The 20,678-nt window shown below is 44.4% G+C and overlaps 4 protein-coding genes across 5 annotated transcripts in view; 2 read left to right on the forward strand and 2 right to left on the reverse strand.

The window, feature by feature from the left end:
• The window catches only part of LOC143986898 (uncharacterized), a 1,277,526-nt gene that overhangs the window by 271,632 nt on the left and 985,216 nt on the right, over positions 1-20,678 (forward strand). The gene's annotated exons all lie outside the window — the stretch shown is intronic.
• Positions 1-20,678, forward strand: part of LOC143989547 (uncharacterized) — a 144,883-nt gene that overhangs the window by 17,768 nt on the left and 106,437 nt on the right. The gene's annotated exons all lie outside the window — the stretch shown is intronic.
• On the reverse strand, positions 967-9,260 carry LOC143989695 (uncharacterized). Its single transcript, XM_077489965.1, has 3 exons — positions 9,018-9,260; positions 8,555-8,693; positions 967-2,723 (listed from the first exon to the last, which is right to left on the reverse strand). Exons 1-3 carry the CDS (start codon positions 9,243-9,245, stop codon positions 1,627-1,629), a joined length of 1,464 nt encoding a protein of 487 aa, XP_077346091.1. The 5' UTR covers positions 9,246-9,260; the 3' UTR covers positions 967-1,626.
• Positions 9,277-16,947, reverse strand: LOC143986897 (uncharacterized). Its single transcript, XM_077485304.1, has 5 exons — positions 16,852-16,947; positions 10,046-10,165; positions 9,836-9,959; positions 9,622-9,719; positions 9,277-9,531 (listed from the first exon to the last, which is right to left on the reverse strand). The coding sequence occupies exons 1-5, from the start codon at positions 16,945-16,947 to the stop codon at positions 9,292-9,294; spliced, it is 678 nt and encodes a 225-aa protein (XP_077341430.1). The 3' UTR covers positions 9,277-9,291.

A 20,678-nucleotide genomic window follows, 5' to 3' on the forward strand; every position in this document is an offset into this window, starting at 1 on the left:
GGGAGGGACAGGAGCGACACTGGGGATAAGTGGGGAGACAGGAGGAACATTGGGAGGACAGGAGGGACATTGGGGTTAAGTGGGGGGGGGGGCAGGAGGAACATTGGGGGGACAGGAGGGACATTGAGGATAAGTGGGGGGACAGGAGGAAAATTGGGGGACAGGAGGGACTTTGAGGGCAAGTGGGAGGACAGGAAGAACCTAGATGTCTCATTAACTCCTTTGCGTCCACGCTGTAGCCGAATGATGGCTACAGCCTATAGAATATATAGGGTACTGAAGTTTGCCACTATTTCACAGGCGCACACAAACTTAAGGTGACACGTTGGGTATATATTTACTCGGTGGAACCTCTGCTTTTTTATTTTACCAAAAATTGGGTGATTTATTGTGTTTTTGTGCATCCTAAAATGAACTTTAGTGTGTTTTTTACTAAAATGTTGTGTTTCCTAGACTTTTTCAGTAATATCGTGTGACATAAAAAGTTGGAACTACCACTATTTTATTCTCTAGGGTGTCTGCTTTCAGAAAATACATAAAGTTCATTAATCTTCAGGCCTAAAAAAATTTTTTTCCTCCCTCACATAGAATGACGGCCAGGCTGGGGTTCCATTATCCTGACTGGATGTCATATGACGTTCCAGAACACACTGCATCTCCAATTTCGGTAAAAAGTCTATGATGTAGGCTTTTTACCATGTGATCAGTCGTGTCCAATCAAAGCTAATCACATCATAACCAACCACATATGCCAATCAGTGCCTTTAAGGGATGCTTGTCAGTACCTCCTCATCAATGCCATCTATCAGTGCTGCATATTATTGCCTCCTCAACAGTGCCCATCAGTGAAAGAGAAAAACAAACTTATTTACAACATTTTATAACAGAAACAAAGAAAACCTTTTTTTCAAAAATTTCTGTCTTTTTTTATTTGTAGCACAATAAATAAAAATGCCAGAGTTGATCAAATACCACCAAAATAAAGTTCTATTTATGGGAAAGAAAAATGTCATATGGGTACAGTGTTACATTCAAATAATGACAGTGCTGACAGTTGAAAATTGGCCAGGGGCAGGAAGGGGGTGAAAGTGTCTGGTATTGAAGGGGTTAAACATGTGGGCAAAAAATGCAAACACGACTGACAGTGAAAAGGTTAAAGGAAACGTTCACCTTCGGGAAGATGTTACATGTTCCTGTTGTGGCTCAGTGGTCCGAGTCCTCTGTGTGACAGTGCGTGGAGAAGTTCCCCATACCGGCTGTCACTTTATGAAAAAAATGCAACCGTGCCATTCATTCACAGAGTTCTGTCCTTTGCAGATGTCGGCTTGTAGTTTTTTTAATGAATGAGGAACAAGGAGGTTGTCTTAAGGGACAAGGAGATTGGGACCCCGATTTAGTCCCTTGGACAAGTAATTTTTTCTAAAAATTTCCACATCCTTGGAACCGTTTCTTACATGATGAAGATCAGCCATGGAGTATATCTGAAGTGTATATCAGGGTGTGCTTTTTCCCCACACAAGAGCTGTGATGTACAGCAACATTCATATAGAAGACATTTCCTGCACTCGAGGCACTAATACACCTCAAGGGTTGTGTGGGATCTCCGGTATACAGGAAGAGAGGACTTCAGTGAGGAACAATTCCCTCACTCAGTACAGGAATGCGGCTTCTCCCCGTGTGAGATCTCTGATGTTTGTTAAGATTGGACTTCTCTGAAAAACATTTCCCGCACTCAGAACAGGAATACGGCTTCTCCCCCGTGTGCAGTCTCTGATGTGTGTAAAGAGTGGACTGCACTGAAAAACATTTCCCACACTCAGGACAGGAATATGGCTTCTCCCCCGTGTGAGATCTCTGATGTCTGAAAAGATTGGACTTCAATGAAAAACATTTCCCGCACTCAGGACAGGAATACGGCTTCTCCCCCGTATGAGATCTCTGATGTGTGTAAAGACTGGACTTCTCTGAAAAACATTTCCCGCACTCAGGACAGGAATATGGCATCTCCCCCGTGTGAGATCTCTGATGTCGAAAAAGATGGGACTTCAATGAAAAACATTTCCCGCATTCAGGGCATAAATACGGCTTCTCCCCCATATGAGAGCTTTGATGTTTGTTAAGACTGGACTTCCCTGAGAAACATTTCCCGCACTCAGGACAGGAATGCGGCTTCTCCCCCGTATGAGATCTCTGATGTTTGTTAAGACTGGACTTCTCTGAAAAACATTTCCCGCACTCAGGACAGGAATACGGCTTCTCCCCCGTATGAGATCTCTTATGTTTGTTAAGACTGGACTTCTCTGAAAAACATTTCCCACACTCAGGACAAGAATACGGCTTCTCCTTGGTGTGAGATCTCTGATGTGTGTAAAGATTGGACTTGACTGAAAAACATTTCCCACACTCAGGACAGGAATATGGCTTCTCACCTGTGTGAGATCTTTTATGCACATTAAAATCAGATTTAAAACGGAAACACTTCCCGCACTCAGTACAGGAAAGTCTCTTATCTGTTGAAAGGACGGCACCATCCCTCACAGTCTGAGGTTCCTCAGCATAAGAGGAATACGATGGTCCATCTACACTGTGTGGTGCCGGATGGACATTTGAGGTAGTCGGGTTTTCTCCTGGACTATACTGTGTGATGTCCTCATCTTCTACTTTACAGTCTGGAGACAAAGTGAGACAATCCTCTGAGGTTTTCCTCATCTCCCGTCCATCTACTAAAATAGAAATACAAAGATTATTACTAGACATGAGTTGATTGGTTCCCCTAAACCAGGACTCTGCCCACATCAGGCAGCTTTTTCTCTGAGGATCTTACAATTCCCCCCTCAAGGTAACTAGTAAATGGGTCCTCTGTAGGGCGGCAACTAATGATTATTTTCATAATTAATTAGATGGCTGATTATTGTTTAAATTAATCGATTAATTGGATAAAAGGTTGGTGTATAATTGAGTTAATATTCTTGAATATCTATATACAGTGGTAAATATAAATATCCAGATATATAGTTGGATATTTAATCCACTGTGAGAATAACAGACAGATAGATGTATTATTAGAAGGTGAATATGCTACATATCAGAATCAGAGATCAATATTATTAAAATGTAAATAAAGACGTAAAACGCTGTTTTGCAAATGATCAGACAGGAGTGTAATATAATATGATGGATGACAGACTCCCTTGTCGTAGACAGGTAGGTGGGTACAAGCTGCCCGCAGCTGCTGTCACTTATGCTGGCCATATACAATCTCATTTTTCTTTCAAAAAAAATTCATCCAATTTTCTAACCATTAGTGGGGTCAAATCGGCATTCATTTCTGACCACAGCGACGGGATTCGAAGGAGCAAAACACAAAACCTTTCTCCATCGAACAAATTTTCAAATAATGTATGTGGTTTTTGCTCAACAGTCAGAAACATTTTAAAATCGAATGTTAAAACCAAGTGGAAATTTTCAAACTACACTTGTCCATTCATCGAATGTGAAAATAATTTTCATACAAATATCTGTGCAAAAATGGATCAGTGTATGGCCAGCATAGGATATTTAGTAGCAGCAGCATGATTTTTTTAATAATCTGTTATGATGGGGTTAAAAAAATAGTCCCCTATAGTAAAAAAACAGCAGATAATCACTACTATAAGGGATTCATTTATACTGTGATATAATGAAAGTAATATATCTTATATCATATATATATATAATAATAAATATACCCAGAAGTAGGATATATGGGGTTTTTACCTGGGAATCAGACATGAAGCTATATGGAGATTAGAGGGGGAAAAACTTTTATAGTAAAGTAGTACTGAAAGCTGAGATGCACAATACTAGTCAACTTTTACTTTATGTAATAATAATGCCATCTATCACCTCCAGTCTATCAGCCTCCACGTTCATATGCTGATCTTCCCTGCACAGAGACCTTAAAGTCATTGTAAATGTTGAATTTCTTTTTTTAAAATAAACTTGTCATACTCACCTGCTCTGTGTAATGGTTTTGCACAGAGCAGCCCTGATTCTCCTCTACTGGACCCCCTAACTTCTGGCTCTTCCTGCCTTCAGAGTGCCCCTATAGGAAGCCACAAAGTATAGTATAGAGTTCCCCTATAGGAAACCGCAACGTATAGTATAGAGTTCCCCTATAGGAAGCTACAAAGTATAGTATAGTATTTATGGTACCTCTGCGCCAGCCAAATGAAAGCAATACGGGAGGAGATGGGATACTGCTGCATGCACTGAAAAAAGGGTAAACTCCTGCCCTAATAGAGTAAATGTGTGTATGTGGTAGTACTGCGCCGTATATAAATAAGGGGAGCGGGGGGGAAAGGAAGGGGGTAATATAAAATAAAAATGGATAATTAATATGAGTGGGGTTAATTAGTGATAAGTGCTGAATGAGTTACCATTATAAAACTGTTGGTTGTTATTCACTTTGTAGGACGATATTACAACAAATCTTCAGAGCACAGAAAAATATAGAGGACCAAAGTGCACATGTGCTAAAGCAGTGGTCCCCAACCTTTTTGGCACCGGGGACCGGCATTGTGGATGAAAATTGTGGCAAGGCCTGGGGGCGGGGGCGGGGCATGGGGGTCGATGCGGCTTTTCGCGGCCAATTTGTCAGGAAATGGCTGGTGTTAGCACTTCATCACAACACCATGGTTAATATGGTGTCAGGATGATTGAAGTGCATCATTTTTATTATTATATTGTAATATAAAATTAAATAGTTCAACTCACCATAATGCAGAATCTGTCACTAGATGCAGCTTGTCACTTGCTACCAGCTTGCCACGTTGCCTATCACCAGATTTCCACATGCCACATCGCCTGCCACCAGATGCAGATTGCCACATGCCATCAGATGCAGATTGACACATGCCACAGTCACGTCACCAGATGCAGATCGCCACAGTTCAATGCCACCAGATTGCCACATGTCACCAGATGCAGATTGCCACAGTCACTTGCCACATGCCACCAGATGCAGATTGCCACATGTCACCAGATACATATTGCCACAGTCACTTGCCACCAGATGCAGACTGCCACATGTCACCAGATACAGATTGCCACAGTCACTTGCCAACAGATGCGGATTGCCACAGACACATGCCACCAGATGCAGATTGCCACAGACACATGCCACCAAATGCAGATTGCCACAGTCACTTGCCACATGCCACCAGATGCAGATTGCCACAGTCACTTGCCACATGCCACCAGCTACAGATTGCCACAGTCACTTGCCACATGCCACCAGATACAGATTGCCACAGTCACTTGCCACATGCCACCAGATGCAGATTGCCACAGTCACTTGCCACATGCCACCAGATACAGATTGCCACAGTCACTTGCCACATGCCACCAGATGCAGATTGCCACAGACACATGCCACCAGATGCAGATTGCCACAGTCACTTGCCACCAGATGCAGATTGCCACATGTCACCAGATACATATTGCCACAGTCACTTGCCACCAGATGCAGATTGCCACAGACACATGCCACCAGATGCAGACTGCCACATGTCACCAGATACATATTGCCACAGTCACTTGCCAACAGATGCGGATTGCCACAGACACATGCCACCAGATGCAGATTGCCACAGACACATGCCACCAGATACAGATTGCCACAGTCACTTGCCACATGCCACCAGATGCAGATTGCCACAGTCACTTGCCACATGCCACCAGATACAGATTGCCACAGTCACTTGCCACATGCCACCAGATGCAGATTGCCACAGACACATGCCACCAGATGCAGATTGCCACAGTCACTTGCCACCAGATGCAGATTGCCACAAACACATGCCACCAGATGCAGATTGCCAAAGACACATGCCACCAGATGCAGATTGTCACAGTCACTTGCCACCAGATTCAGATTGCCACAGACACATGCCACTAGATGCAGCCTCTTAAATACAAATTGTCACTAAGCACAGAGGCAGTGCAGTGGAGTGGAGTGGTGGGTTCCGCGTGAGAGAGAACAGAGGTGATGCGGGGCGGGCTGTGAGAGATGATGTAATCTCTCTGCTCCCCCGCTTCACCTCCAACAGTATACTGGCCGGGCCAGTGTACTCCCTGATGAAGTCACGTGACGGTGACGAACATGCGTTGGAAAGAGAGAGAGAGACACCGGAAGTGACGTCCGAGCCTGCCGCTCGTCTTATGTATATACTGATGCCTGTTTTTAATCTCTGAAATGTGAGTAATCTGACATTTTTCAACTAAATAAACATTGAAGTCTAAACATACTGCACTATCAAGTACCATCTCTTATACCTTGTGAGGTACATTCGCCTTGAGATACCCCATTGTGAGATGTGAGGAAACCCCTGTTGCGGTTGATACATGCTGTAACCTTACAGCTGTAAGGTAAGGGGACACCCATCCATTTATCCAACGGAGGGAAAAGAAGGATTTTGGCACTGATTAGCCTGCATGGTTTACACAGCACCTATACACAATTCTGGAATGCCTCGTGTTTGAAGGTTGCACTGGCAGTATTGGCACATTCACCACTACCCGGACTGTTTAATTGTTTGATTTTTTTAAAGGCACTAGCACTTTATCTTATGTGATTGTTTTGCTTGTTTGCACAATTTCAACATATGTACTGCACATTCCAGTTATGTATGCTTAATAATTACCATATATATGTATATGTAGTGTGAGGTTTACAGTGAAATTTGCACCAGTCACTTTAATGTTTTATGAGGATTTTTGCACTATTAAGCTTTGGCACTTGGCACTTTACTTATTGGTTATAGATTTATATAGGGAAGTTAACACTTTAGCACATGTGCACTTTGGTCCTCTATATTTTTCTGTGCTCTGAAGATTTGTTGTAATATCGTCCTACAAAGTGAATAACAACCAACAGTTTTATAATGGTAACTCATTCTTTAGCACTTATCTCTAATTAACCCCACTCATATTAATTATCCATTTTTATTTTATATTACCCCCCTTCCTTTCCCCCCCACTCCCCTTATTTATATACGGTGCAGCACTACCACATACACACAAAGTATAGTATAGAGTTCCCCTATAGGAAGCCGCAAAGTAAAGTATAGAGTTCCCCTATAGCAATATTTTTAAAAAACTTCTGCCTTTAGAATCACTTGCTTCCTTCTCTTGCCCAGGACTACATGTCCCATTATGCATTGCTCCTCACGCATTCAAGTTCTCAGGCATTTAATTACATGTATGGATGGTGTACTGAGCTGTATTTTCTGAAAATTTCTGTAAAGAAATAATGCATTCTGTATGCAGGCCAATTAATTGACTGACCAATTCATTGTTTATTAAAATAGATGACAACTGTTTTCATAATTGATTAGTTGTTTCAGCCCTACATCTCTGAATCTCCTACCAGTTCATTTCTTTATCCATGGACCTTAGTCAGAGAGTGAAGAAACAACGAAAACTGTCTTTTATAGGAGTGACAGTGATGAAGGCATTATACAACGATTGTCCCCACCCCCGCTATCACTCATTGTCATCTTAACAACACAAGAAGTCCTGCACTTCCTTATTTAGTCCATGATTTAGGCATGAATAACAGTGGTGCTGAGCCTTACCAGAGGTCAGAGAGTGAGGATGGGGGAGAACAACCAAGATGAAGACTGGACTGATCCTGAAGACCACCATCATTGGGTTATTAACTCCTCCCTCATTATCACTTTCTGTTTAAGTTTCCAAAGTTGGCAGACATTATCAAATTATCAACATGTAAAAGTCTGTGCTTCAATCAAATCATCAGATATAAAATGACCAGCAGGTAGAAAATGGATGCAAAAGAAGTGAGGAATATGTAATGTACAGCATACTGTATAAGATACAACAGATAGGACTATATAGTGTCAGAATTGTGTAATGTATAACATAGAGTATATAGTGTAGGGTTTAGAAGTATGTAATATACAACATAAAGTATATGATGCAGGAGCCAGGAGTATGTAATGTACAATATAAATTATACAGTTTAAGAGTCAGGACTCATAATATTGGTATTCAGTAATCAGAGGAAGCTTAAATGTTTACATGAGACAAGTTGCAGTGGTCCCACACCGCTGCCTCCCATCTCCTGAGACTGCACTCAGTGACTTGGGTCTGAGACTATATAGACATATCCCTCCACCCGGCACAGCCAGCAGACAACAGAGCAAGTAATCCTGGGAGAATTGTCCGTCAGACATTTTGCCATACCCGGGTATGGGGCAGAAGACCCAAAGCACATACCCCACGTGCCTAGGTCTAGTAACGTCTATGGTGAAAATGAAAATTTTGCTGACAGCAGAACCCCAGAATGTCCATAAATCCAGTCTAGATACATAAATTGCGTCTGCAGCACAGAGAAGGAAGATTATCCAAGAGAAATACAGGAATACAGGATGGAGAACACAGCTCAGGAAAGCGACCAGGGTATTATAGGCTGATATCACTCAGTCCTTGCCCTACTCTAGACCAATCAGCGAGCAGTATGGGTGGAGGAATGTATTTAGTGTTAATGACCCACCTGTGCTGATCTCTGTAGGAGTGTCCTCCTCTATAAATGTCCCCGTTATTCCATCTTCCTCCATAGACTGCTGATCATCCCTCACATACCTCTCTTCTTCTTCTTTAACCTCAAATTCTATATCAATTGGATCTCCACTCTAAATCAAGAAGATTAGAGAAAATCAACTGTAAAATATAAGCTTTATTATTGTGACATCATTGATTTACTAAAGGCAAATCCACTGCGCACTACAAGTTCACTTGGAGGTGCAGTCGCTGTAGCTCTGAGGATCTGAAACGAGAGGAAGCTCTGCTGATTTCATCCAATCATGTGCAAGCAAAAATGCAGTTTTTTTATGTTCGCCTCAGATCTAAAACAACTGCACTTCCAAGTGCATCTGTAGTGCACAGTGGATTTGCCTTAACTAAATAAACCCCCTTGCCTACTCAAGTTAATTTTCTAGATGCTCTGTCCCACCAACCTTGTAACAGTGAAGGATGGTGTGATCTTCCTGTGTGGAATCCCGGGAATACAGAGGACGGGGACATCTCTCTGGTGGGTTCCTGGTATTAGGTGGCTCCATCATATCTTTGTGTTCTTTTGAAAACTCCTCCATCACTCCATACTCCTTATCCTCCTCTTTATACTCTTCTTTAACATCAATATTATTATCCCAGAGGTTTCCACTCTGAAAGATAAAATAAAACATTCATTGTAACAAACATGCTGAGTATAAATCAGAACTACCAATATTGTCAATCATCTACCTGATGATGGTGGGGGATGGTGTGATCTTCCTGTGTGGAATCCCGAGAATACGGAGGACAGGGACATCTCTCTGGTGGGTTTCTGTAGCTGGATGACTCCACCATGGTGTCCTGGTACAGATCTTTGTGTTCTTTTAGAAACTCTGACTTCTCCATCACCCCATCCTCATCATCCTCCTCTTTTAACTCTTCTTTAACTTCAACTTTATACTCTCTCAGGTTTCCACTCTGAATATAGAATAAACATGACATCAAAAGGTAACAATGCAGATAATGTACAGATCCTAATGATACTATCAGTGATTGTTCCTCATCTACCTGATGATGGTGAGAGATGGTGTGACCTTCCTGTGTGGAATCCTGGGAATACAGAGGACGGGGACATCTCTCTGGTGGGTTCCCATTACTGGATCCATCTGTAGGAAACACACACACTGACTGAATACATTGTTTCTATGTGTTTATCAGATGATGGGGCATCTAGGTGGAGCCTCCGTACTGCTCTCTCCTTTACAATAAAGTCTCCTCTTACCCGGTGATGTGAGGGGCGGCTGATTGTCCATCATGACGTCCTTGTAGAGATCCTTGTGTCCTTCTAAATACTCCCACTCCTCCATGGAGAAATAGACAGTGACATCCTGACACCTTATAGGAACCTGACGCACACAATGATACAGTCACCATCCAGACACATCCCTTGTCTGTTACTGGATAATGTCCCAGAATTCCCAGCACCGCTCACCTCTCCTCCATGATATCTCTGGTAACTTCTAGAATCTTCTTTGTATTTCTCTATTCTATCAGGGAGGGAGGTGGAGGCAATGTGATGGCCATATGATCTCCAGACTTCACAGGAGCAAAGCTAGATCTGAACAGAAATAGTAAAATCAAATGAATTCAGGTTTACATTTTATTAAAACCCCACTTCAGACTGAGATATAATTCACCCACATAGGACTCCCACACTATGCAGGTTAAAAGCTTGTAGCAGGCATTCTGATGTTATTACATACAACACAGGGCCAACAGTCCCACTCTGTGAGGATACCAAGGGTCCGCCCACACCCTACGATCATCAGAAAAAAAAGGCAGATGGAGGAACATTGGGAGGAGGAGCTGTGAGGTCAGTGTGATGTCATAGGACATATAGACTCTGGATGGATGGACATGGGGGGAGGAACTGTTAGGTCAGCGTGATGTCATAGGTCATATTGACTCTGGATGGAGGGACATTTGGATGGAGAGATTTGAGATGACCATAGATACATGGAAATTCAGCTGGTTCAGCAGGGATCGGTCACATTTCCATCCATGCCTGGTCTCAGCTAAAAAGCCACTCAATCTCTACACCCCCCTTTACCCCTTACTCTCCTGAACACCACTGATAATGTGTTGTATAGGTCCATCTCCTCCCCCTTTTTCTTTTCTGTGTTTTTTTCCTTTTTTGGTTGTTTATGCCTACTTCATGATTACCAAATGTTATTTCTCCCCTGGACCTTGAACTAGTAACGGCATTTTAAAACAATTTCTACCCCCTATGCCAATAATGTTCCTTTTGTAACCTGTTTATGCCATACAATGTATTTGGACATGTGAAACCACTCCTTGTTATTCTTTGAAGTGTTACCAATAAAAATTTTGAAAAAAAAAGTCACTCGATCAGCAGCTGCAGCCAATAGCTTCCTCACTGATATGTGTATTCTGAGAGCGGAGGAGCGCCCCCCATTGTCAGAATACAATAGTGCAGCGAGGAGGATTCCCCATCCCCCTCCAATGTGTGGATGGTGGAAACGGTACTGTTTTTCCACTCATCACCACTAGCTGATCGATAAAACTAAACCATGTATGTCCAGTAAGGATGAGCTCCACTTCCTGGTGGGCTCTGCACGTGGAGAATGAGAACACGCTGGATCTCATCCCTAATGTCTAGCTTTGGAAGCAAGATATATTAATCATCAACTGATCCCCCCGAAGGGGTTAATCTTGGTATTTCCACACTATATATGTGTGTATCATCATCTGCTGGAGATAAAAGACTTCACAGTGACTATGGAGGAAGGACGGACATGACGGGGGGGGGGGGGGTGGGGGGTTAGGGGTTACTGAGTGTAAATAGAAAATAAGATCTTATTACCTCCTCTGCTGCCACTTCCAGCAACATCGTCTCTCTATTTCCTCCCGACTCACCTCTCACTAGGAACTTCCTGTCTGTATCTGACATCACTTCCTGTCTTCCATAGAGACTTCCTATCTGGGTAGAAGTGAGATCATCACCTTGTGGAGATCAGAGGAACTGCAAACCCGAGAATCATCTCAGTGTGAACACAGCCTTGTGCTGTGTGTATGTACTGTATATCCTTATAGATGGGTCATCTCCACTCCCACCAAGGGGGATAGAAATATATTACTGCTAGGGGGGGGGGGGGGGGGGAGACATTTTGGCCCCTTTGATTTTGCAGTAAAATTGATGTCAGATTTAGTCATGTAGAACATCTGTTATATGGATACAAAGAGCCCCAGCCGAGAGTAAAGGGTGGAAATGGCTCCTGATCCCCAGATTTGGGCAATTATGTCACCAATATAAATAGAATAAAACCTGCGCTATGTGTAACAACTCAAATACCTACAGAAATAACTTATACCGGACTGCTGCTGTAACAAAGGTAAGTGTTCCCTTTATCAACTAGAAGAGCATTATGTGTCACAGCGCTGTCCTATTGTGTGTGCACATAAATCATCACAAATACACTACAATATGTGGAGACATTCATATATAAAGTGCTAGGGGCTCAAATAATATTCTCTGCAGATCTACTGCTTCCACTGAACACCTACTTCATTGATCTTATGATTTTTTTTTTTCATAAAGATTTTATTCAATATAGAAAGGCAAACATACAGAACAAGAAAGTAGTCACATACCAGCCAACAGTCAGGACAATATAGATCTTATGGTATTTATCAATAAATTAAGTAAACTGAACATGTGAAAATTCATATACAACATAAAGTGCTTTATGCTGTTCCATGCAGATCAACTGCTTCCACTTTGTACCTACTTCTTTAACCACTTGCTTACTGGGCACTTAAGCCCCCCTCAGTCCCAGACCAATTTTCAGCTTTCAGCGCTGATGCACTTTGAATGACAATTGCGCGGGCATACAACACTGTACCCAAATGACATTTTTATCATTTTTTTCCCACAAATAGAGCTTTCTTTTGGTGGTATTTAATTACAGCTCGGAGTTTTATTTTTTGCTAAACAAACAAAAAAAGATGCAAAAAAAAAAATCATATTTTAATAGTTTGTTATAAAATTTTGCAAACGGGTCATTTTTCTCCTTCATTGAAGTGCGCTGATTAGGCGGCACTGATAGGCTGCATTGGTGGGCACTGATGGGCTGCATTGGTGGGCACTGATAGGCTGCATTGGTGGGCACTGATAGGCTGCACTGGTGGGCACTGATAGGCATAGTTAAGGCGGCACTAATAGGCACAGATAAGGCGGCACCGATGGGCACAGATAAGGCGGCACTGATGGGCAAAGATGGGCACAGATAAGATGGCACGGATGGGTGGCACGGATGGGTGGCACGGATGGGCACTGATAGGTACCACAGATAGATGGGACTGATGGGCACTGATAGGTGGCACTGATAGGTGGCACTGCTGGGCACTGATGGGCGGCACTGCTGGGCACTGATGGGCGGCACTGGGGTGCAGCACCTTTGAGGCAGATTGTGGGCACTGTGGGTGGCACTGTGGGTGGCACTGTGGGCACTATGGGCACTGACGGGGGGCACTTACTTTTATTCAGGATGGCACTGCGGGAGGCAGGTGGGCACTGGCAGGTGGTTGCTTGTATTGCTGGCCGTGATCGGGACTGATGTCCCGATCACGGCCGCCGGTGATCGGCTGACAGCGCGAGGAGGAATAATAGCCGATTACCGGCTCCGTTCTATCACATGATCAGCTGTCATTGGCTGACAGCTGATCACGTGATAAGGGGTCGGGATCGACCCCTTGCACGGATCGGTGATCAGGCGAGTCTCATGGACTCGCCGATCACAGAGCGCGCCGCGCGCGCCCCTCAGGGGGCGCGCAGGCCGCTCGTACACGGGACGACATCAATAGACGTAGTCCCGGAAATGTAGGTCCGCGCTAATGCCGTCATTTGGCAATAGCGTGGATCCCAAGTGGTTAAACCTATAATATTTTTTTTTTAAATCAGATCATTTTTATTGAAAAACAAACAAAAAACTACTTTTTTTTTTCCATCTTACACAACAAAACGAATCCTATATTTGTGAGGACACATAGGGATCAGTATTACATGACCGTTCGGTCTGGTATGTCACTTATTCATACAACATACAGCAATAATCAAAAATAAAGATATGATAGTATGATATGGCTACTGTAGGTGTGATTCTTTGGTTTCAGCAGTTGTCATGTGTGCCCTCTGTTCTTCTTCCTCCCCTTTCTGCTCCCAGCTTCACCATGGCCGTTGAGCGGCGCGGGGAGCGGTGAGTATCATTTTTTATATATTCAACGTTGGGTAAAACAAACTATATACACATAACAACCTCTGCAGGACCCAATGTTTTTATAGTATCTCCCCTCTAAAGTAATTATGTAGATGAGGTGGCATTCTTCTCCTTTTTTCTTTTGTTCTTTTAGTACCAAGTCCTAACCTGACATATTTGCAGATGTGGTTCTGTCCCCTAGGATTCTATTGTGGACCAGGTGTAGTGCTGCTGACCCCTTGGTGTCTAACCAGGGATCACATATGTTCTCAAATTTTTTTGGGCTACCTCGGGGTTTGTATGTGAGTTTTTCTCTAATAAGAGAGTCGTTCGTGGACGCTATCCACTCCATCTGTGTGGGTGCAGTTGTGGACAGCCATTTTCTAGCAATAAGTTTCCTAGCCAGGAATAGTGCCCTTATAATGGCTGTTTGTGTTTGAGGCGTTTATTGTTCTTCATCTAATCATCCCAATAAACAAAGTTTTGGGTCAGTGGTAAGCTGAAGGTTCCATATGCTGTTGATAGTGTTTATCACTGCTGCCCAATACCTTTGTAGTTTCAGGCATTTCCACAGCATATGGATAAGTGTACCACTGTCAACAAGGCATGGGGGGCATAGTAGGTCGTCACTTCTGTGCCATTTGTGTAACTTCTCAGGTGTACGGTACGTATGGTGAATAATGAATAATTGGGTGAGTTTTTGGGGGTAGGATAATGATACTTTAAGTACATTGTCTAGTATGGTATTCCATTCTTCGTCTGTAATCTGCCCTATATCGTCCCCCCATCCAGCTCTACAGTTCAAAGTCATCGCTTTAGATACATAGCAAAGAAGGGAGCTGTATATAGAGGAGATTAGTCTCTTCCGGGATGATGACATGATTAGTTGTGTAAGCACCGTGGGCCTGGTTAGCTCCCGATGAGATATTGTTGCCTGTGCCACTATAGGATGCCTGAGCTGAAGGTATTGGAAGAATGAGGTGTAGGGCAAATTAAATTCTGTGCGTAGTGATTGGAAGTCTTGAAGTATACCTCCACAATATAGTTGTGGAATATAGTTTATTCCACTCCTTGAACAGTTGGAGAAGTTTTGTAGATTGTTTAGTTCTAGGTAGTTACAGTTATTCCATATGCGTGACCAGTTGGTGTACCCTGTGTATTGCATATGTTGTTTGGTCTTGTTCCATATCTTATCTATGAGTGTTAGTGTGGGGTATTGAGTCAGTTTTCCAAATTCACCTGCCTCTATTCAATCCATAAGTCCATCATCAGACGCCTGTGTATGCACTATGTTCCCGAATGGGATCAGAGGACTCAGGATGGAGCCAGTCCGTTAAATGCTGCAGCTGAGCCGCCATGAAATAATAGAATGGGTTCGGTACTGCAAGTCCCCCCGAGTCCTTCGCCCCCTGTAGGTTTTCCAGTTTAATTCTTGGAACCTGCTTCTTTCATATTAATGCACAGAGTGTTACATCTTCTAAACGCATGTATAGGGATCCAGAGAGGGGCGTTGTGGAGTGCATATAATATTTTCGGGTTCCAGACCATCTTTATCAAGTTGCAGCGACCAACAACAGAACGTGGCAACTTAATCCAGCTGGTCGTTTTGTCTTGAAATTTTTTAAAAAGTGTGTCTATATTTAGTTTTATAGATTGGTCGAGGTTAGGGTGTATAATAATTCCTAGGTATTTAAACGTATCCACTATCTTGATCTGTTCAGCCGACTGGGTTAGGGGCTCTGTCAGTGGGTCCAAGGGTAGGATAGTTGATTTATCCCAGTTTATTGTAAATCCGGAAAAAGCTCTGAAAGAGAGTGCCGGAGCAGAAGGAGAGAAAAGAATTAGCGCAGGGACGGCATGACAGGTGTGGACAGCACAGTCATGCTATTGGGAAAGAAAAATGTGTCCCCTTTAAGAAAAGGGGAGTGGCCGGAGCAGGGGAGGCACTTAGGTTAGGAAGCTAGGAGGAAGGAGGGGAAGTGACATCAGCAGTGAGCGGCGGTGGAGAAGATTCCCACCCACCCTCCCGAGTATGGTTCATTATAGTAGGGGCGGTAAGGAAAGCCTGTGGCAGTGGTTGGGTCTTTGGAGGAGGAGAATATGGATGTTATATGCATATATAACATGGTTGGTACCCATCTGTGGTATGGGGTTAACATGGTTGGTACCCATCTGTGGTATGGGGTTAACATGGTTGGTACCCATCTGTGGATGGGGTTAACATGGTTGGTACCCATCTGTGGTATGGGGTTAACATGGTTGGTACCCATCTTGTAGTATGGGGTTAACATGGTTGGTACCCATTTGTGGTATGGGATTAACATGGTGGTACCCATCTGTGGATGGGGTTATCAGGTACCTTCTGGTTAATGAGGGGTTAACCTGGAAGGGTTAAAAGGTAGGTCACTGCGAAAGTTGAGTACCATCTCCGGGTCCGGGGGGCTTGCGACTGGAGGCCTAAAGTTAAAAGAAGTTTGTCGCAGTGACCAGTGATGTGTGTTACCCTTGAATACCCCAAGAGGACATAAGTTGGGTTAAGATTTATTTAAAATGTTATTTGTTTAAGTTTAAAGTAATTGTTAATAAAAGGCCGTCAAGGACATTTACTCCAAAAATCTTGTCATGTCATTTGTGAGGGGGTTTGGAGGGTTTGGATATTATGTGTAACGGGTGGCTTAACCGACTGTGGATTAGGTCCTTCACATGCCAGGTCTGGATCAATTCCATAAGCCTAATCAGGGAAGTAGATGTGCATCATCAGCATACAATACCAGCTTATCTTCCGTTTCCCTCCGCATAAATCCAACTATTTCTGGGTTCCCCCTTATGGCAGATGCCAGGGGTTCTATGGCCAGGGCAAAAAGTAGGGGGGATAGGGGACAGCCTTGCCTGATCCCCCTGAACAGGTCAAAGGAGGGAGACAAGGTGTTATTTATTCTAATACATGGTTTTGGCTCTTTGTATAGTAGTTTAATCCAGGAGATGATGTTTTCACCCAAGTTAAACTTTTCCAGTACCGTACTTTCCATAGGTATTCCCACTCAACACTATCAAACGCCTTAGCGGCATCAAGTGAGAGGATAGCTTTTTGTCCCTGGTTGTCAGTGAGTATTTGCATGTTAAGATATAGGCGGCGTATAGTAGTTTAATCCAGAAGATGATGTTTTCTCCCAAGTTAAACTTTTCTAGTACTTTCCATAGGTATTCCCACTCAACACTATCAAACGCCTTAGCGACATCAAGCGAGAGGATAGCTCTTTGTCCCTGGTTGTCAGTGGGTATTTGAATGTTAAGATATAGGCAGCGTAGGTTATTTGCCGTGAATCGGTTTGGTATGAATCCGGATTGGTCCGGGTGTACCAGTTTAGACACCATCTTTGAGAGCCTCATGGCTATGGGTTTAGTAAGAAGTTTCAGATCAGCATTTAGCAGTGAGATGGGTCTATATGATTCTGGCTAGGGATGAGCCGAAACACCCCCCGGTTCGGTTCGCACCAGAACTTTCGAACGGACCCCACGTTCGTTACAAACGTTAGAACCCCATTGAAGTCTATGGGACTCGAATGTTCGAAATGGAAAGTGCTAATTTTAACGGCTAATATGCAAGATATTGTCCTAAAAAGGGTTTGGGGACCTGACTCCTGCCTCAGGGGACATGGGTCAATGCAAAATAAAGTTTTAAAAACGGCCGTTTTGGCGGGAGCGCTGATTTTAATGACGATTAAAGTGAAAAAAAAAGTGAAATATTCCTTTAAATATGGTGCCTGGGGGGTGTCTGTAGTATGCCTGTGAAGTGCCACGTGTTTCCCGTGTTTAGAACAGTCCCTGCACAAAATGACATTAAACGGAAATAACACCATTTAAAACTGCTTGCGGTTTTAATGTTATATCTGGTTCCTGCAATATGGTTGAAAATCATTCAGAAAAATGGCATGGGTAGCCCTCCCTGCCCATTACCAGCCTATTTGGGTCTTGTACGCATATTAAGGGGAACCCTGTACCCATATTAAAAAAAGGAAATGCGTGTGGCCCCCAGGCCCTATATACTCAGAACAGCAGTATACAGGCGGTGCAAACAAGACAGGGACTGTGTAGGTTTGTTGTGTTAAGTTGAATCTGTTTGTAATTTTCAACTGGTACATTTTTAAAGTGTAGCTCCAGTCAAAAAAACTATTTTTAAGCTTTTTGGAAAACATAGGGAAGGGTTATCACCCCTGTATAATTTGTTTTGTCGTCCATCTTTTTTCATCTCACTTTCTGCTGTCTCCTTGCGTTTGCAAGTAGGAGATGTTTGTAAGTTGGATGTTTGAAAGTAGGGGCCTGCCCTATATGCTCTGCAGAAATGGCGGAACAAGGTGTTGGTTTTGCCACAACATTGTAAGCCCTGAAAGTGACTCTTGGTGGGCGCTGGAGCGCCCTGCTGTGAACGATTATATCAAGAATTGTAATTACATGCCATTGTTGAACAGTGGTAGAAAAATTGACATTTGGTGGTTGTGGTGCTGGTGCCACAACACTATAAGTCCTCACCGTTACTCTGGGTGGGCACAGGAAGGGGCCCTCCTGTGAAATATTATATCAAGAATTGTAATTACATGTCCCTGTTAAACAGGGGCAGAAAAATTGGGCCTTAGGCACTGGTGCTGGTGCCATCACACTGCAACCTCTGCCATATACTCTAGTTTTATTGCAGGAATTAGCCCTGCTGCAAAGCATTGCATCAAAAATTGTACTTAAACACCCCTGTTAAACAGGGGCAGAAAAATTGGGCTGCTGGCATCACCCAGAACCAAAAATGTTCTTCCAACATATCAGCGGAGGAGGAAGAGGATAGACAATCAACATAACAGGACAGTCACTCAGCATCAGCATAGGCAGTCTTGAAGGGATGTGATATTTCAAAAAAAAATTATTCGGTTACATCAGCTTCAGGTGCTTGGTAGCTGTGGGTGATCCAAGACTGATTCATCTTGATGAAGGTCAGTCGATCAACTGATTCGGTGGACAGGCGCACCCTGTGATCGGTAACAAAGCCACCAGCAGCACTGAAGGTGCGTTCCGAAAGAACGCTGGATGCAGGACAGGCCAGTAGCTCAATTGCATACTGTGCAAGCTCTGGCCAGTGATCCATCCTCAAGACCCAGTAAGCCAGAGGATTTTTGGTGGGAAAGGTGTCCAAGTCTGACCTTGCCCCTAGGTATTCCTGCACCATGTAAATTAGACGCTGGCGATGGGTGCTGGAACCAATCATACCTTGGGGCTGCGGACTAAAAAATTGTCTGAAAGCATCAGTCAGACGGCCACCTTCTCCACCGCTCCTTCTGACTGATGCCTCAGCAACACGTTGTCCAGGACCAGGAGTTTGTGACCTCCCAGTCTCTGGGAACGCGTTGCACAGAGCTTTCTGCAAGGCCTCCCGGAGATGTCTCATCCTCTGCTCCCTCTGCGATGGCAAGATAAGGTCAGCAACCTTACCCTTGTACCGTGGATCAAGGAGAGTGGCCAGCCAGTAATGGTCCCTCTCCTTGATCCGAAGAATACGAGGATCCTTCCGCAGGCTTTGCAGGATCAGGGAGGCCATGCAGCGTAGGTTAGCTGAGGCATTCGGTCCGGAGTCCTCTGGGTCACTAAGGACAACATGATCCGCAGCTACCTCCTCCCAGCCACGTACAAGTCCACGTGTTTCTTGGGACTGTAAATCATCCCTATAAGACTGCTGCTGCTGATGCTGAGTGCCAGCCTCCACCTCCATGCTGACACAATCATCCTCCTCCTCCTCTTCCTCCTCCTCACCCTCTTCCTGTGTGATGGGTGGCACAGCAGGAACACTGTCTGGATAAAGGGGGCCTTGAGAGGCAAGGAAGTCCTCCTCTTCCTGCCTCTGTTCTGCCTCAAGTGCCCTGTCCATTATTCCACGCAGCGTATGCTCCAAGAGGTGGACAAGAGGTACAGTGTCACTGATGCATGCACTGTCACTGCTCACCATCCTTGTGGCCTCCTCAAACGGTGACAGGACAGTGCATGCATCCCTGATCATGCCCCACTGGCGTGGTGAGAAAAAACCAAGCTCCCCTGACCCTGTCCTGGTGCCGTAGTCGCACAGGTACTCATTGATGGCCCTCTGCTGCGTGTGCAGCCGCTGCAGCATGGCCAATGTTGAGTTCCATCTGGTGGGCATGTCACATATAAGGCGGTTCTTGGGCAGGTTCAACTCCTTTTGGAGCTCAGCCAGCCGAGCACAGGCATTAAATGATCGGCGGAAATGCACACAGACTTTCCTGGCCTGCTTCAGGACATCATGTAAGCCGGGGTACCTGCCCAAGAACCGCTGCACCACCAGGTTAAGGACGTGAGCTACACAGGGCACATGGGTCAGTTGTCCCTGTCGGAGGGCGGAGAGGAGGTTGGTGCCATTGTCGCAAACCACCATTCCTGGCTTAAGCTGGCGTGGCGTCAACCACCTCTCGGCCTGCCCCTGCAGAGCTGACAAAACATCCGCCCCAGTGTGGCTCCTGTCCCCCAAACAAACCAGCGCAAGCACAGCATGGCATCGTTTTGCCTGCGTACTTGCGTAGCCCCTGCAACGCCTACGGAGCACCGCTGGTTCTGAGGACAGAGCACTGGAAGAGGCCATGGAGGAAGAAGAAGAGGAGGGGGTGGAGGAGAGAGGTGTGTCACAACCAATAGTAGCATTTTGGAGGCGTGGTGGCGGAACAACCTCCAACACCACTGCACCTTGTCCTGCATCCTTCCCAGCAGCCAGAAGAGTGACCCAATGGGCCGTGAAAGACAGGTAACGTCCCTGTCCATGCCTGCTGGACCATGAGTCAGCGGTAATATGCACCTTAC

The sequence above is a fragment of the Lithobates pipiens genome, unplaced genomic scaffold (genome assembly GCF_037356315.1).
Source record: "Lithobates pipiens isolate NorthernLeopardFrog02 unplaced genomic scaffold, aLitPip1_a1.2 Scaffold_18, whole genome shotgun sequence".
Classification (NCBI taxonomy): domain Eukaryota; kingdom Metazoa; phylum Chordata; class Amphibia; order Anura; family Ranidae; genus Lithobates; species Lithobates pipiens.

Excerpts from the sequence above, each read along its gene's own strand:
- LOC143989695 (XM_077489965.1), bottom strand. The coding sequence starts at position 9,245 with ATGTTTTATTTTATCTTTCAGAGTGGAAACCTCTGGGATAATAATATT. Across the intron at positions 8,694-9,017 it reads CCATCCTTCACTGTTACAAG|AGTGGAGATCCAATTGATAT; the intron begins GTTGGTGGGACA and ends TTCTTGATTTAG. Across the intron at positions 2,724-8,554 it reads TCCTACAGAGATCAGCACAG|TAGATGGACGGGAGATGAGG; the intron begins GTGGGTCATTAA and ends TTTCTATTTTAG.
- LOC143986897 (XM_077485304.1), bottom strand. The coding sequence starts at position 16,947 with ATGCAAATACTCACTGACAACCAGGGACAAAAAGCTATCCTCTCACTT. Across the intron at positions 9,960-10,045 it reads AGAGATATCATGGAGGAGAG|GTTCCTATAAGGTGTCAGGA; the intron begins GTGAGCGGTGCT and ends TGTGTGCGTCAG. Across the intron at positions 9,720-9,835 it reads GCCGCCCCTCACATCACCGG|ATGGATCCAGTAATGGGAAC; the intron begins GTAAGAGGAGAC and ends TGTTTCCTACAG.